The sequence below is a fragment of the Coccinella septempunctata genome, chromosome 4 (genome assembly GCF_907165205.1).
Source record: "Coccinella septempunctata chromosome 4, icCocSept1.1, whole genome shotgun sequence".
Classification (NCBI taxonomy): domain Eukaryota; kingdom Metazoa; phylum Arthropoda; class Insecta; order Coleoptera; family Coccinellidae; genus Coccinella; species Coccinella septempunctata.
Window position 1 is genome coordinate 21741961 of NC_058192.1, and position 16733 is coordinate 21758693.

The 16733-nt window shown below is 34.9% G+C and overlaps 2 protein-coding genes across 3 annotated transcripts; both read left to right on the top strand.

Annotated features, from left to right (window-relative positions):
• Positions 1–2096: 2096 nt before the first annotated feature.
• On the top strand, positions 2097–12362 carry LOC123311495 (chitinase-like protein Idgf4). The gene is made up of 7 exons (XM_044895515.1): positions 2097–2297; positions 7092–7363; positions 8115–8247; positions 10252–10422; positions 10494–10662; positions 10970–11238; positions 12062–12362. Exons 1-7 carry the CDS (start codon positions 2177–2179, stop codon positions 12280–12282), a joined length of 1356 nt encoding a protein of 451 aa, XP_044751450.1. The 5' UTR covers positions 2097–2176; the 3' UTR covers positions 12283–12362.
• Positions 12363–13898: 1536 nt separating this feature from the next.
• Positions 13899–15270, top strand: LOC123310859 (transmembrane protein 98-like). Of its 2 annotated transcripts, XM_044894541.1 has the most exons (5): positions 13899–14022; positions 14094–14358; positions 14413–14641; positions 14816–15022; positions 15075–15270. In XM_044894541.1, exons 2-5 carry the CDS (start codon positions 14204–14206, stop codon positions 15132–15134), a joined length of 651 nt encoding a protein of 216 aa, XP_044750476.1. In that variant the 5' UTR covers positions 13899–14022; positions 14094–14203; the 3' UTR covers positions 15135–15270. The 2 variants fall into 2 exon arrangements, with proteins under 2 accessions (XP_044750476.1, XP_044750475.1); XM_044894540.1 differs by having other exon boundaries at positions 13984–14358.
• The last annotated feature ends 1463 nt before the right edge of the window (positions 15271–16733 follow it).

Genomic DNA, 16733 nt, shown 5'->3' on the forward strand with positions numbered 1-16733 from the left:
AATTTATTCATCGATCTGGTAGTTCCTTCGATAATATGCTGTATCGTGATTATTTATGCCAACGTTTCTGTTTTCGAGCGGTTAATTAGATCGCCTAATGAATAACTTCAAGAATGGTCATCGTTGAAAGTATTTATTCGATTGGGGAATTTGCATGAATCCACTTGGATATTTCGTTTAATTATGTTTCGAATTCAGGATATATACGGTGAAAACTTTTTCTCAAAAAATTGAGCACGCTGGGATATCACGAAAAATACCTTTCTCGAATAATATCTACGCAGGCTGCTCTATTTGATCACAAATTATGAAGAGTTATCAAATCTTACACATAACAAAGGAATCATTATCACGTTTGAAGGACAATTTTCACATATTTACTCGATAAAAATCAAGTATCAGGGGGTATACTGAGGGCATATTGTGATGAGACGAAAAGTAGTTGAATAACCTACCCTAACTGTAATACAGTTTCTATAAACTGAAATTTCGTACAAAACGAATTTTTGAAAAACCTCATTTCATATACATCATTTCATATACATCAGGATACAAGGTGAGTCTTTGACTCGTACAAATATTTTAACAGTCGATTCTTGAGCTCAAAAGAGACACTTTTTTCCTATACCATTTCAGGTTTTCATAATGAGCTGTGAAACCCCAGGAAAAACAAAATTACCTTCAGAATAAATAGATAAATCTGTGACACTACACATCTGTGCGGATATTTTGAAAAGAGTTGCATAACTACAGGGTGTTCCAGAAACCCTGTGTATGATCCTTTTCTTTCTTACTTCAAATGGGTATTCGATTTTTTCACTTAATCTCATTGTACTGAAGAATCTTAATATATTTTTTCTTCACAATGACACAACAAAGTTAAAGGGGGGCAGGCATTTATAATCAATCATCTTATAAATGTTCCACATATATTCGGGAGTTATGAGCGTAAAAGAATTGAGATGTTACAATCATTTGAAAAGATCTTCCATATGTAATTCTTTTGAGAGGAGTAGCTAAATCACTGGGTATTTTCGAGAAATCCTAAACTAACCTAAAATTTTCAAAAATTTTTCAAGAGAGGGTTACTTCTTTATTTTCATTACCCTGTTAATGATTCTTGGTACTGTCACTAGAAATAATATATGTGTTGTTTGAAGGAAATCTAGAAAGTAACGCTCATTCACACGCAGATACACAAACACACTTTATACCTAAGTCATATAGGTACCAATATTTTGTCGTCTAGGAGTCAAGTTAGATTAAAATTTGAAAAAAAGGCGAAGAAATATAAGTCAGTTGGAAAAATTATAATTTCAACCGATATTCTACTACTTAGTAAGAGCAGTGGAAAAATAACATGCCGCGCAAGTAGATCACAAGGTATATCCTATTACTATATATTATTGTTTTAAAATAATATATTTTGAGGAAAAAAATTAGAAATAGAATGTAGCTCACGTCCAAATCACAAAAAGTTAAATAAGAACAGTTTTATTTAATATAAATAGAAAATGTTTCATTATTAGCTCTTCAGAATTCGTTTTAATTGATTGTGTTGTTTTACCTCATTCTGATTGCACATTGTGATCAGTTGATCGTCATGTAAACTTGTAATTTTTCTAAGAAACTGTTTAAATTCGTTTCTGATGAATTTTATTATCATTCGAATAGAGGACTGTCTAATTCACCAAAATATAACTTTCCATCTAATAACCTATGGTCTCTAAACTTGGAATCAATCTATAAAGTCTCAATTACCAAGAAAATTCGTCAAAAATTATACAATCATTGTGATATACAATATTCTCGGAAACCAATAGGGAACAGCAATAAAAAAATTCCATCTCTTAGTTTGTTCAAAACAAATATAAAGCAAGATACCTACTCTGAGTGTTATCCAACTCCAACAATCAACAGAAATATAAAATTCAACAGAATCAGAGGTGGAGGTCAGCTTGAATCATGACAACGACTTGACTTTTCCCCTAAATTATCTTATTAATAATAATAATCATTTTTATATTATTGGAATTGACCTCAGGGAATTCTAGATTCGATAAACACTTTTCGATCTCATTGAAACGAAGAGAAAATTGGACAGGAGTGTATTCATTTTGTAACCCGAGTTAATTCCAGTCAGTTTATCACAGCATTTCGTGCAAGATAGATCAGCATGAGGTTGTTTGTTTTTATAGCCTTGTATTTCGCAGTGAGCGAGGCGAAAACCTTGTCAGATTCGCAGAAAGCATCAAAAGTGGTTTGCTATTATAATTCAGCAGCCCACACGAGAGATGGTAAGTGACATCATCGCCAAAGCCAAAAATTATTGTCATTATGTTATTTTTCAACAGAATGTTGATGTTTATCTAGTATTGATAAAAAACTCATTTCACCACATTTTTATTCCCTTGGAAATGGTAAATTAGTTGAGATATATATTTTCTCGAATTATTACTCATAACTACTGTTACAAGTGAACAATTTATAGTTACTAGGAGAAGATGGAGTGGAAACATCCTGAATGATGGCGTGTGGCTAGTTTGATCAAAGCTTCAAATGGCTGTGATCGAATAGTCATTGAGTATTCAAATATTAACACTAAGTCAAGGCTAAAGTACTGTGTCGTCTCTACAGGGCGTTTCAAAATTCAGTATATTACCTAATCTCTGACTTATTTGTAGTCGGAAAGGTCCAGGAAGCCTCTGTCCGGAATTGCTTCGTTTACAAGATACAGGGCGCTACATGTTTTCCAAACAAATAACACAATTAGAGACATCCCTGATGTTTTTAAAAGAGTTCGGCAATCCACAAAGAGGACTCTTGTATCCTAGCTGTAGACGGCCCTTTTCCAAAAAGTCTTGTAATTTGAAAACCTTTTTGATTGAGATATTAAAATTCATTGTTCAATTGCTCTACTAGAGCATTTTATGGAAAAAACGCAGATTCCTTTTGTTTGACATCGAATAAAAATTGTATAAATTGATATGATTCTGTGAAAATTCACTGATTTTTACCAAATCTCGTGTAAATATATCACAAACCGTTTTGAAAATATTGAGGAATTCGCTATTTATTTGGAATACATTCAACTGTCTGTATCTTGGAAATGAATGATATATCTATATCTCTGTACCGACTCCAAAAAACGAAAAACAATATTCTGAATTTGTTCGCAATGTTTATGAAACAAACTGTATAGACGGCTGTGCTTCGATTCAGGGTCTGAGCTGATTTAAGGTATTTTATGGTATGAGGTATCTTTTGGAATTCCACACAGAATGAGTGCCATGTCAGCTTACTCTCTAGATAATGCCTAATATATAAAAAAACAAATAAGCAAGCACATGCAGGTTCACACTCAGTAGCAGAAAGCTTTACCATTGAAGTTACAAAAAAAATTCAGTTCAAATCCTCCAAATTTTCAACGGACACTACGAAAAGTAGAAGAAATGTTGTTAGAAAACCGACTCAGCTCTTTATTTGAGGCTTCAAATTTTACGTGTAGGGTCATTCGGGGTAACTGAGCGCAGAGGGTAAGTTTGCGCAGTGCGTATATCTCGACTATGCAATGTATGAAAGAGGGGTTCATTTGGGTGAAGCAAGGGCGCAGAATCGCCAAATTAGTTTTTCATAGAAGTGCACCGTGCGACGTTTCGTTAACTTTTTATTTGCAATCAATCAAATTCACTAGTTTTCTTGTTAATTTTTAGTACCTATTTCTCCAAATTCTGCCAGGTCCAAGTTCCGAGTCCGACAGTGTTAAACAATATTTTATTCGATCATGCGCATGTTAATCTAAATATATAATAAAAAAATTTAGGTTCTCTTAGCTGCTCAACTCTATAAGAACGTCAATTCAAATTTTGGCTTACTGGGGAAAGTGTGCGCATAGATTCATTATATAGGCATTAGTTCACTGAGGAATAAATTATGACAGTGTTGATTTACGTGGTTAAGACTAGATCAATATTGTCCTATTTGTTCAGAAAAATATGAGGAGCCACCAACAGGGTAATGTATCAAGTGTTGTGTTCACCAGGAATGGTGGCACGAACAATAATGCAGTGCTTGTAAAAGGCGCTTCTGTATTGACAATAAACAGCATTTCTCTAATATTGTAACATTTTGATGACATTATTTTGTAATTTGTTTTGATTGTGTGGTTCACTAAGCACTGCGTTCACTTTTACCCCGTGAGGGTGCGCACACTTATCCGCAATACGGGTCATGTGAACGCACTCCGACTTTCACTATTAAATTTATTTTTGCGGAAAAAAAAAAGATTTTGTTTGTTTGCCTTTTAATGTTTTTTTATAGATTAGAAAATTCTCTATCTTATGAATATGTTTTAATTTTCCTAATAGCTTCAACATTTGAAACAGGGTATGGCTTGAAATGCAAAAGTGCGCACAGTTGCCCCGAATGACTCTATTCGTATTCCAATTGTTGCATGGAAACCTTGCTAGCAGAAATTCAAATTATCCTTTGTAGTGAACTAGATTGTTTTGCTTCTATTAAAGTATCGAAAAAAACAAGTGGGTATACGGCTACTTAATATTCATAGCCTTCCAAGGATAATGTGAATGATTTGCTCTGCCATGAGTCATGTTAGTTTAGTCTAAAATTGCAGAAGATTACAATAACAATGGAGTTTCACAATTCGTTGTCTCCAATTGGGTCGTTCTCGAAGTGTGATAAGAAATGGGAATTTTCTGGAATTCAACCAACATCAACACTGACAATTCTTCATGAAGTAGTTGAGGAATTTTGATATCCTTTATTTGAGCTTATATATATTTCATTGTAACACATTGTAGTTATCTTTCAAATTTGCCTAATCGCCAAGATTCTGGGAGTTGGTCAACCAAAAAAACTCCAGTGGCAATTCAAAGTACCTAATGTAATACAAAATACAATACGGTCAAGAACGAGAGGAATAACGGCAGATCGAAAACCTTCGAAGGTGCCGCATTCAACACTACTCATAAACATATCCTAATCAGAGACAAACCCAATCATCATCTTCTAAATGTAGCCACTGCAGAGGCCATTTTCCCTTTCTTTACGATTTTTACGTTAAAGCTCATCAAACTGCTTTGCGCCTCTTTGATAATCGTCACCCTTTGCGATTTTTGATAAGAAGAAATAAAAAGAGTTCCTATTTCATACGACAATCGATTTAAGTATATCATATCGTTGTTTGTGGAAAGTGATAGGGTGTTCTCAATTTTTTAATATTCTTATTCTTTTTCTTTGAATTTATGGATTCAACATGCTATCGATATCTATGGAAAATCCTGAATTTGGTGTTGACCGTACATTCAAATTTCACATTCGTAATATCTTTATAATGAACTGAATATTACATTATTATTGTTACACCCCACCATTGTTATTCTATTCACTGAATACACATTGGTCATGCAGAATATTTCGATCCTGACCCTAGGAAAATTCAAAGTCCCAATTATTTCAGGAATGGAATACATATACAAATATTAAGTAGAAGTGTAAAATTTGTAATGTATTACATTGAAAAAATACCAAATAATTGAACTTTTCCAGAAAACAGCATACCTATATCTCTGAACAAATACTTATACACACAAATAAAATTTTATTTTTCAAAGCGTAACGTGAGTTATTACTCACGTAACGTATATTAAATATTTTTAATATTGAAATTAGCCATGTCATAATAATTATGATAATTTAAATAGCAGTTTCATATTTCACAACTTCTTTATTAGCAAATCGAATAAATTCAACTTTCATCATCAGAACTGTTGAAGATAATAGATAATATTCATATTGTTAATACACAGTGTAATAAAACGTCATGATTGTCCAAACACCCAATTTTGCTACGAAGGATAATATTTTTTTGCACGTTTGAACAATCATGAGGTTTTATTCGCCGAAACAAAGAATTTTTTTGTACTAGTGTATGAAATAAATATTTCCACATAAAAGTCGCTCATTTTCAACTTCGGGAAGAAAGCTGATATTGGCTTTGTTGTTGAGAATGTTTTAAGTTACAACGAATCGAAATGCATGATAAAATATAGGGTGTTCCATTTAAAAAAATATCAATTTATGAAATATTTTGAAAACGCGACTGTCGATTTTTTGTTTGTTTTCGGCACCGAGAAGACTATTGTAAATGCTACTAGTTTGCCTATTCAACCGAATTCGTAGCATCAATAACATCGGAGTTGGCAATTGTGCCGACTTAATTTGGAACAGCCTCTACCTATACAGAGTGTTCTTTCAGTTACTCACATATTTGGGTCTAATCAAATATTCACTAAATCTGTTCTTAGGGAGCCAATAATGGGAAACTTTTTTCTGAAGATTGAGAATGATTATGTTTTTTGCCACTGCATCACATTAACATTCAGAAAAATAACATTATTGAATTAAATTGATTGCATGAAGGTTTCATTGTTGGTTTTTGCGGTGGTGTTTTTTGTAGAAAAATTGCAAATCGTTTCAACTGAAACCAATCCACTATCATATTATAATACGCATTAGATAAGAACTGAATAAAACCAAGGAGATCACAGAAGGGGAACCGGTGCTGACTGAGAAAAAATTGGATCGCCATCTTCGACCTTCAAACTATTGATCGCAGAATCGGCTTGTAATCTAGCATAGAGCTCAAATCTCATGCTACCATTATAATACTTACCATTATAGTATTTACCACTGACATGATTAGATATTGCAGGCTTTGGGGTTGGTGTTTCTCATAACTATGGACAAGTATAGTACCTCTTCAGAACTCTATTTATCCTAGATTTATTAAACCCATAATTCTACTTCTCTTGAATTCACTCATAGAATTTCAGCACAGCTGTGATAATTGTAGATGGCAGACAAAATGTCTTTCCAGATCTTGAAGCTAAACTAAAAAGAATCAGAAGAGGAATTCTTCTTCTGTTTCCTTTAACTCGAATTATCTCATAAGTTTATTATCCTGGATTTGATTTTCACTGGATAGCATTCAACAAAAAATACTTACATACAATAAGCAGTAGTCTAAGTGCCTTTGATGATATTTTGATCCAAGCCTAATTTTTTTTCAGGTCAGGCAAAATTCACCCTTGCCGATCTTGAGTCGGCCCTTCCGTATTGTACCCACGTGATTTATGGATATGCTGGTGTCAGCGAAAAATTCAAGAAAATCATCCCTCTCAATGAAAACTTCGATGTAACACAACAGCATTACAAACAAGTTGTGGCTTTGAAAGATAGACTAAATAATAAATATGAGAAACCGAAATTTTTGCTTTCCGTTGGTGGTGGCGCCGATGTCAGTGGAGAAGATGATGAGAAAAATATTCAATATAGAGATTTGGTGAGTGGGTTAATATATGTATATACAGATGTGTCGGAGGCGAGGCTGCATTTTTAACAGGTGTTAAAAATAAACCATTTCATTAACAATCGCCTGTAACTTCTAAAATTACGAAGGTCGTATTTTTCAGTCAGGGGGTATAATTCATCATAATACATTTCACGAGAAATCGCCTAATGAAAAAATATGCAAATTAGCCAATCATTTTTATTTCCAAAGAACGAGCGGCCAGTCATTTTGAAAGATTCAGATACAGGCCTTTGCTGATGGTGAAACGGTTTATTTTAATGAGTTCTGCCACCTGTTGAAGACAACCTGTATATGGGCTGATTTCGGAAAAGATGATAAAATGAATCTTTCCTTTTCATCTGAAAATTACCATTTTAGTGAAATTTTTGATAGAATTCTGACCACAAAAATGTTCAATCCCAATAAATCTCCATCTCTATGGAATTTCGTAACTATTTTGTTTCAAATACTTGCCTTATGGAATAAGAGGATGAAATTTCAAGAAGAAATATATTGAAAATTGCCATTGCACCTTCTTTAATAGGAAGTAATTAAGGTAGGGAGATGGACAATTGACGGATTTCTATTCAGCGACCTCGGAAACGACACTCATGACTACAACTTTACAGCGTTTTGTGCCTATTGTTTTTATATCTGCATAAAATATGACTATTTCATTGTTTCATTCTGGAAATAATGTTCTGTTGTTGTTGATTTTAAGCATAGATAACTTGATTTTTAGCTTGAGTCTGCCGCTCTTCGAACAACATTTGTCAATTCAGCTTATGATATGGTGAAGAAATATGGTTTCGAAGGTATTGACTTAGCTTGGGAATTTCCGGAGACTAAACCAAAGAAAATCCGATCGAAGATTGGTAAGTCCAAGGGCGATGATTATAAATTCAAATTTTCCTTCTTTTTCATTATTCGTCCCAATTTAAAGTACCTCCTCATAATTATATACAGGGTGTTTTTGAAGGTGAGGCTTTTTTTTTTCAACAGAAGGTAGAAGTGGTCAAAATGAAGCATTTCACCAAAAATCACCTATACAAAACTTGCAAAATGACAAAATTGAAAATGATTACTGAAATACATTCTAATACAACCCTAGACCGCTTGTTAGCTGAATTATCGCAAAGCAGTGGGAAAAACCTTTCTCCTGATTCGACCATGTGGTTTCGTGTAGGATGTTGGCTCATTAGATATATGTACGTGGTAGGTAATGAAAATGGAAACTTAGGATTGCCGAATTGTTCTCATTATTTTTTTAGCAACTTACACGATTTTTTGAAATGACTCATTTCGATACCAACTGACAGAAGAGACTTAGGACGCAAGTGTAAAAAATAGAATAATACTTGAAAATGTCATCAATAAAATTCGTCTGAATAATTCACGAATTTTTTCACAATGGGCATCACAATCTTCTTGTTCGAACATTCCAACAATCGTCGTAAAAATGGAATGAAATGGGAAAAAATCATAGCACTTTTTCATAACTAACATAAGCACTTCCAAAAAATTGACTCCATTTTCTACATTTTTTTCACCTTAAATTGCACGATACAACAATAATTATGACTCTCTCAAAAGTGACCTGATGCATCTAATCCGATGAACTTAGTACTGAACCATTTCATTGTCCAGCCATATGTTTATGTTCTGTTTCGTTTTTGCGATGTCACCTTCCACAGTCCCGTAGGTACTTGAAAATCAATGAAATTTTGTCAAACTTCTAGAGGTTGTATCTCAGCCATTTTGGATATTTTATAAAGAAAATTTTTGGTTAAACGACTTATTTTGATGAGTTCTACCTCCTGTCAAAAAAAAAGCCTCACCTTTGGAGACACCCTGTATAGTGTATATCTGAATGTATCATTAACACGTTTAAAGATTGGATATTGAACAGAAACTTACCTTTGATGATATTGATTAATGAGCAGGTAGATAGATAACCCTTATATATCACTCTAGGCCACACAAATATAATTATTAGATAATGAAAACTTGATCAGTGGAGAAATCAAAATTGATTTTTTTCACTGTATCATACAGTTGATTCATCCAATCATTCATGCAAATTTGATTAGAGTCATGATGAAGTATTCGCATCAGAAAGTCCCAGCCCAATAAATACAGAAACGTGCAAAAAACGTTGCCTTAATGCTCATTTGGACCGACTCATTTAAGGCAGTTATAGCGACATATAGGTACTTATTTGAATGATTGCTATGGAAACTCCTATAGAAATCAGAGGAATAAATAAGCTTCAACGCTAGGTAATTCAGCCTCAAATAAGTCGGTGCAAATGAGTACCTCTACTATTATTTATTGTTGAAACAATTTAACTGGACTGGAGCACAAAGTACTCTGCTGACAAGTGCCACGGGCACCACGGTAATCTCATAACTGGAGACGATAATTCAAAGAATTGTCGTTCTATTAATGCGAGCTAGTCATGAAATATGCAGGAATTCCCAGAGAAACTGAAACATCTAATCACAAACCGTAGACCGGTTTTTGGATTATTGTCCCTCATCAATACAGTGCAGTGATAAACATTTCAACCAGAGGATGGTGTCTTTAAGCGAAAACGTGGCGTCGCTGTGTGAGGAATATTTTCTATTTCTCATCACGAAGCGCCACCTGTCCCACCAGGGTAACGTTACCTACTCACGTTTATTTTAGTATTCTTTCGTGTAGCAACGATTCTTTTTGTAACTGATATTCTACGGAAATATAACGTTGAAATTTCGTTTCCACATAACGTTGCTGGACAAGGAAATCGACTAGGTACTTTATTCTTGTCGCAACTTCAATAAACGAACTGTGCAATGCGAATTTTGGCAGCCCACTCATTAAATATGCATTTTTTACAGGTTCTTTCTTCCATAACTTGAAAACCAAGGTTGTGGGTCCTTCGGTTATCGATAAGAAAGCCGAAGATCATCGTGCACAATTCGTTGCTTTGGTAAGGGAACTTAAGAGAACCTTCGCAATGGACAACCTCATGGTCTCGGTGACGGTCTTGCCAAATGTGAACAGTTCAGGTATTGGCTTCAAATCATGATCCTGTGGTATCATAGCATGAATAATTCCTAAGTAAAATTTTCAATTTCAGTGTATTATGACCCTAAGCTCATCGCTCCTCACGTTGATTTTGTGAATCTCATGGCTTACGATTTTTACACACCTCAGCGTAACCCAGAAGAAGCTGATTATACATCGCCATTATTTGAGTTGGTTGACAGACGATTCGACGAAAATGTAGATTTTCAAGTCAATTATTGGTAAGTAGAAGAAAAGGACGATAGATCTGTAGGTTTATTTAGAAGCACCTCGGTGTCCTCCATCTACCATGTTTGTATGGGCATTTCCCAAAAAATCACTCTGTATATTGTATTACATGTACGCAAATTATGCACTTCAATTTTTGAGCAGTGTATATTTGGATAATAGTAACGCACTCTCATAATACATATCAAACATGCCTTTTAATTCTTTTACTTATGAGTAGAATGTGATAATAATTCATGACGTAAATTGTTTCTCCAAATTCTTTATTATGATCGTTCCCATTTCTACTGGTACTTCCAGGACAAGAAACGGTGCTCCATCTTCTAAGATTGTCCTGGGAGTCCCCACATTTGGAAGAACCTGGCAAATGACTTCTGATTCTAATACGAATGGAATACCTCCTTTAACTGTTGATGGACCAGGCGAACAAGGACTTTTCACAAGAGATGCAGGGATATTGAGTTACTTCGAGATTTGTCAAATGGTAGAGGGAGGGAAAAAGACGTCTGCTTTAACTACTCCACCATCACCTTCCTTCGTATTAGAAGCGGATACTAGTCGCAGAAGAGGTAATTTTAACCACAATATCCCAATAATAATGTGTAGGTAAAGTATAATGTATAGGAATTTCATGATGGCAATAGATCAACCTAGCGGAATTTTAGACCACGAAATTAACGAAATTCCTCACTGAGAACAACTCATAGAATTAATAATAGTTTGATAGGTCTATAAAAAAACCTTTTGAGTTCTGAAACATGCCACTCCGCCTTTTTCTGTTGGACAACCGTTCGAAAATACTTTCATCCCAATCGCACTTCTGGTTACACTAGAAGCGGCTATCAACATTCAACTTTCGAATTTCAAATGAAATAACCTTTTTTTGTAGTTGCTATTGGTAGGAAGATCTAAATCAGCACATTTGGACCTGAATCTACGCTCACCCTATCTCTTTTTTTCATAGACTTTTACGGATGTAATTGATTGTGACTCAAATTCTGGATCAAATAGTTCTACTTCTCAATATGCAGTGTGGTCCAACGAAAATTAGCACCTCGATTTTGCGGCTTTGAAAGGAAAATGTGTAAAATAGCTTTTCTCATGTATGTGCCATGTCAGTGCCACGCTACTTTGGTGAGCGCTCTCCCTAACGCTTCAAAATTTCCATAAATAACGAAATGACAGGTAAAATAGTGGAAGACTGTTCTTACATACTTTTTTCATTGATATGATGAATTTTCTCCGAACACAAAATTCGACACTCATTATTCAGTTAGTCATTATGACCATTACATTTAAGATGTCTAAAAACATCTTAGTACAAGTCAAGACTTATCATTTATAATAATTTCAATGGAAAACTTGAACCTGACACACTATGTTTATTGACAGGACCGTACGCGTTCCTTCCACCTGGACCAAATAAAAAAGGTATATGGATTTCCTATGAAAGTCCCGAATACGCAGCAGCCAAAGGAAAGTATGCTAAAAGCAAAGGACTCGGTGGCATCGCTATCAGTGATCTGACTTTCGACGACTTCAAAGGTAGTTGTTCATACGAGAAGTATCCTCTTCTCAGAGCTGCATTGACTAGTTTGGCCAGTCCTTACTGAATCAACGTTATGAAATTGTTATAATTTATTCATAATCTTTGTAGTACAAAAATTTCTTAATAAAACCCAATTCTCAATTTGAGCTTCAATTACCAGATTGAATTTATAGAGGGTATACACCACCACCAACAAGGTGGTGAACTGTACTGTGTGGTCCTACGAAAATTCAACACCTCGATTTTCGGGTTTTAAAATGAAAATGTGGAAACTTGGTCGGACCCGTCAATTCTGATTCGAGGGGGAACAAGTCATTTATGAAATTTTCAGGCATTCTTCTTGAAGGACTTAACTCAACTCATGAAAAGTTGAAGGTGGGTTTTGGCGATTGGATATTGTTCTCCCTAAAAATAACCCCATACGTGCTCAGTTGGATTCATGTCCGGTGAGTTTGCTGGCCAGTTCATTCCCTGGATATTGTTGTCTTGAAGAATGTTTTGAATCCTTCGTGTGCGGTGTGGTGGAGCGTTATCATCCTGATAAATGAAATTATCCCCAAATTCGTTGCGCAGAGGAACAATGATTGTTCGGATGAAGTTTTTTACGTAGATGGCACCAGTCATTGTTCGTTCAACGATAATAAGAGGAGTACAGCTAACAAACATTATACCCCCAGCACATAGGTACTCACCGATTCTGATTATAATCGCCATAAATGAATACCCTATCAAAAACTTAATAATTTTATTCAGAAAAATATGTAAAAATAAATTTATATCATCGGATTTGAAGATGCGGAGCGCAAGGGAGGGGGGGTGGATTTTATCAAACGAGTATTTGCGGCGAATTAAGCAGTTACAAAGCTGAACATGAAGAAAGAAAAGAAAATTAATGCATGAATTCCAACCTCACAGAGAAAGTAAAATCTGGAGAGGTTTATCATGCACCACCAGTATTGACTGCAGTAACGGATCTAGGGGGGGCAGGTGAATTTTGAGAAGAAGTTTGGTGTGAAAGTAGAAAGGGATCCAGAAACTGGGAAGGTGCAATCCCTGGCAAGTGCAGACAGCTAGCAGGGAGCTCCCGGCAAGATAGCAGCAGATTGATTCACATATGAATAGTAGTACTCAAATCCTTGGTCCGCTAAATCGCGGCGAGCTAGCAGAGAAAAATCAGTATCTGAGATGTCTGCTAAAGTATAGTTTCACCCCTATTAAGATCGGCTTTAGTTCAGGACTAAAAACAAAGACTTAATGAAACTATTTGAACACCACAGCGTTTTTATAGAATTTATTTTAATATCTGCTAAGTGAATTTATTTTATATAAACCATTCCCGTTTAACCACTTCTGACTCGTATAACAAGTTATAATAATATCGAGTTGTCACCAACAATCTCATCCTCCCCAATTCTGTAATTTTCGTGAAATTTTTTAGTAAAATGCAGAATGATGAATACATTACTCTAAATTATTTCTCCATTTTCATTTTGTACATTGGGAATACTGTCATAGAGAGACAAGAAGATCCAATCAAATATATAATGAAAGAAGCAAAAAGGAGAAAACAGGGTAATAAATCACAGATTTACTTTACGTAATTAATCCCCTGTGTAGAAAAGATTCATTTTGCTTATTCATCCTAGACTAAATCCAAAGAGTAACATTACTCGGCATAAATCACAACAAAAATGTACTTTGGTTAGATTCCTCAAAAAAGAAAAGCTTATCGTTCTATGGTACAATCAACTGTCAAACGGAGATTGAAAATGAAAAATAAATAAAAACAAATAATATTCAACAGGTGATATTTTTCAGTTTGATGTTTGATTACCAAATAAATATGATTTTGGTCTAATTTTAAATTTGCTTTAGTGCTGAATCGCTTCTGGTAACATGGAATCATACGGAGGCTCGAAACAATCTTGTAACTAAAAATCAATTGAAGCATATTAACCGTTTTCAATAAAATTTTAAGTACGAAAATGTTCGAGTTACCACCAGAATATTCTGAAATGATTGCTGCTGTTGCGATTGGAGTCTTATCTGCAATTTTCATTAGTGCATTCGTCATATTAATTATGATATGTAGAAGGCAACAAGCTTTTAAGCATTCGTATGTAGACGGAGAATTTTCAAGGTATAAATCTTCAAAGAGTAACTCGTCTTTTCGTACAACTTTTTATTTTTCAAGGCCGGAAGTAATGCTTATTTCTGACAAGTCAGAAGTTGAAATCAATGACATAGATTTATCAAAAAGTATGGATGAAATTCTTGAAGATGAGCAGTGGGTAGGAGATGCAACTGGGCTGATACCTCATTGCTTGTCGATTTTGAAGAGTTGCAGATATTTGACTGAGAGATTGGCTACTTTAGCTATGGACACAACACACTCAAAAAGTGGATTGAATTTAATTGTTGAGGTGAATAATTTAGTTGATGGGTAGTTTACGTAGTTCGATACTTGATTGAAAAAAATCAGGTGTCAACTCTGATAGCTTGAAACAGTTTTACAAATAACTACGAGGATTAGCAAAATTTCGAAAACTTATGACTTATAATATTCTGATATGTTTAAATTGAATTTAAACTTCCAGAATGCTAAAAAAATTTCCAGCAGAGTAGATGATATGGTACAAAGTATGTATCCCCCTTTAGACCCAAGATTATTAGAGGCTAGAGCAGCAGCATTGGCTTTGGCTGTAAGCCATTTGGTTCTCGTTGCGAGATATGAATGTGAGGATAAAAAAAGAAATTTCTCATGGATTGATCATTCTTTACTTGAAATTAATCAAAATTTAAGTGTAAGCTCTTCTTTATGAAATCAGGCTTATTTTATATATTTAAATATTTTAGGTTTTGAGATCTGCAGCTACTCTACCTGAAGCTAATAATCAGCAAGTGATGCCTTGTTGAATAGGAACTATTTGGTATAGAAAAAATCTCTTTATTATAAGAAAGTACAAACCTTTTGGACATATTTTTTTTATTCTAAAACATATTTTTATTGAAAAATTTATATTCTTGAAATATATAGTTATTTACAATGGTAGTATAAGTCTTATATATTATTATAGGTGAAACTGTTTTCATTTCACTAAAAAAAAATAAGAAAAGCAGAAATGAAGATCAGCGAATCAACATGCCTCACACACACAACAGCAATCATACCTTTAGGCATAGTGAGATTTTGATTCTTCATTAGTTTTTTTTTTTTCTTCTTTTTGTAGATTAATTCCCGGTAACGGGATACAGCAATGAATGAATGAATGGGAAGGTTCATACAAAAATATACATATGGTTGATCCTATGTTCTGTTTCTGAATTTTAACTTTGCCACCTCGTATCTTTGCCCATGAAACTGAATCATTTTTGATTTTCGCAATGTTATTTTGGGAGAATGGCCAAAAACAGTTTTTTGATAACATTTCCTACGACTACATTTCTGATAAAAACATTCATAGCTATACAAACTTATTGAACTAAGCATTGTTAATGGCTTTATCCAGATTTGTATATTGACTGATATTCAGTCTCAAAGAACTTTGACAATGTTTTCTATTATATTATATAATACCAATCCTTGAGAGATATTGACAACTCTGATCTTAGAAAGTCATGGCTGTCGTGAGGGTTGAGATTGTGAAGAAATGGTTCGCCCAGCTGGCTTGGCTAGCTTTCCATCTGAAATCGGAGTACAGATGTTATTGATCCGAAGCTCGGCTTGTAGCAGCTGCAAGAGCTTTTTGATGTAGGGCAGTGAAACGTCCAACGATGGTTGGACTGGGGGCATAACGATTGCCGGGAAAAAAATTACCAACTTAAGATTTGCGGACGATACCACCCTCATAGCGGCGACGGAAGAAGAGATGGTGGAACTTCTCAGACGGGTGGAATGTGAGAGCAGCAAGGTCGGTTTGAAAATAAATAAAATGAAGACTAAAATAATGATAGTCGATAGATTCACCACGTTACGGTTGACAGGCCTTCTGAGCCAATATGACTTGGTAGACAGTTTCAACTACTTGGGCTCTTCCATAACCAGTGATGGAAACTGCGAAGCGGAAGTACGAAGGCGCATAATCATGGCAAAGAGCGCCATGACCCGGTTGAATAAAATATGGAGGGACCGCTCAATTTCTAAGAGTGTGAAGGTGAGACTTGTTAGAGCTCTTGTCTTCTCTGTCTTCCTGTATGGTGCTGAAACCTGGACTTTGCGGTCCTCTGAACGTCAGAAAATTGACGCGTTTGAATTGTGGTGTTGGAGGCGAATGCTGCGGATACCTTGGACAGCTCATCGGACTAATGTTTCTGTTTTGAGTGAGTTGAAGATAAGAACCAGACTATCGTCCATCTGCTTGCAGCGCATTCTTCAGTTTTTCGGTCATATAGCCCGCCGAGATGGAGACAACCTGGAAAAACTTATTGTGTCGGGAAATGTTCCGGGTAAGAGAGCGAGAGGTAGATCACCGACTAGATGGACCGACCAAGTTCAACAAAGTACGGCCCGCCCAT

Bases quoted from the DNA above. Each gene is read 5' to 3' on its own strand.
- LOC123311495 (XM_044895515.1), top strand. From the start codon at position 2,177: ATGAGGTTGTTTGTTTTTATAGCCTTGTATTTCGCAGTGAGCGAGGCG. The intron at 7,364-8,114 runs GTGAGTGGGTTA...CTTGATTTTTAG, and splicing joins ATATTCAATATAGAGATTTG to CTTGAGTCTGCCGCTCTTCG. The intron at 11,239-12,061 runs GTAATTTTAACC...GTTTATTGACAG, and splicing joins GGATACTAGTCGCAGAAGAG to GACCGTACGCGTTCCTTCCA.
- LOC123310859 (XM_044894541.1), top strand. From the start codon at position 14,204: ATGTTCGAGTTACCACCAGAATATTCTGAAATGATTGCTGCTGTTGCG. The intron at 14,359-14,412 runs GTATAAATCTTC...TTATTTTTCAAG, and splicing joins GTAGACGGAGAATTTTCAAG to GCCGGAAGTAATGCTTATTT. The intron at 15,023-15,074 runs GTAAGCTCTTCT...TAAATATTTTAG, and splicing joins AAATTAATCAAAATTTAAGT to GTTTTGAGATCTGCAGCTAC.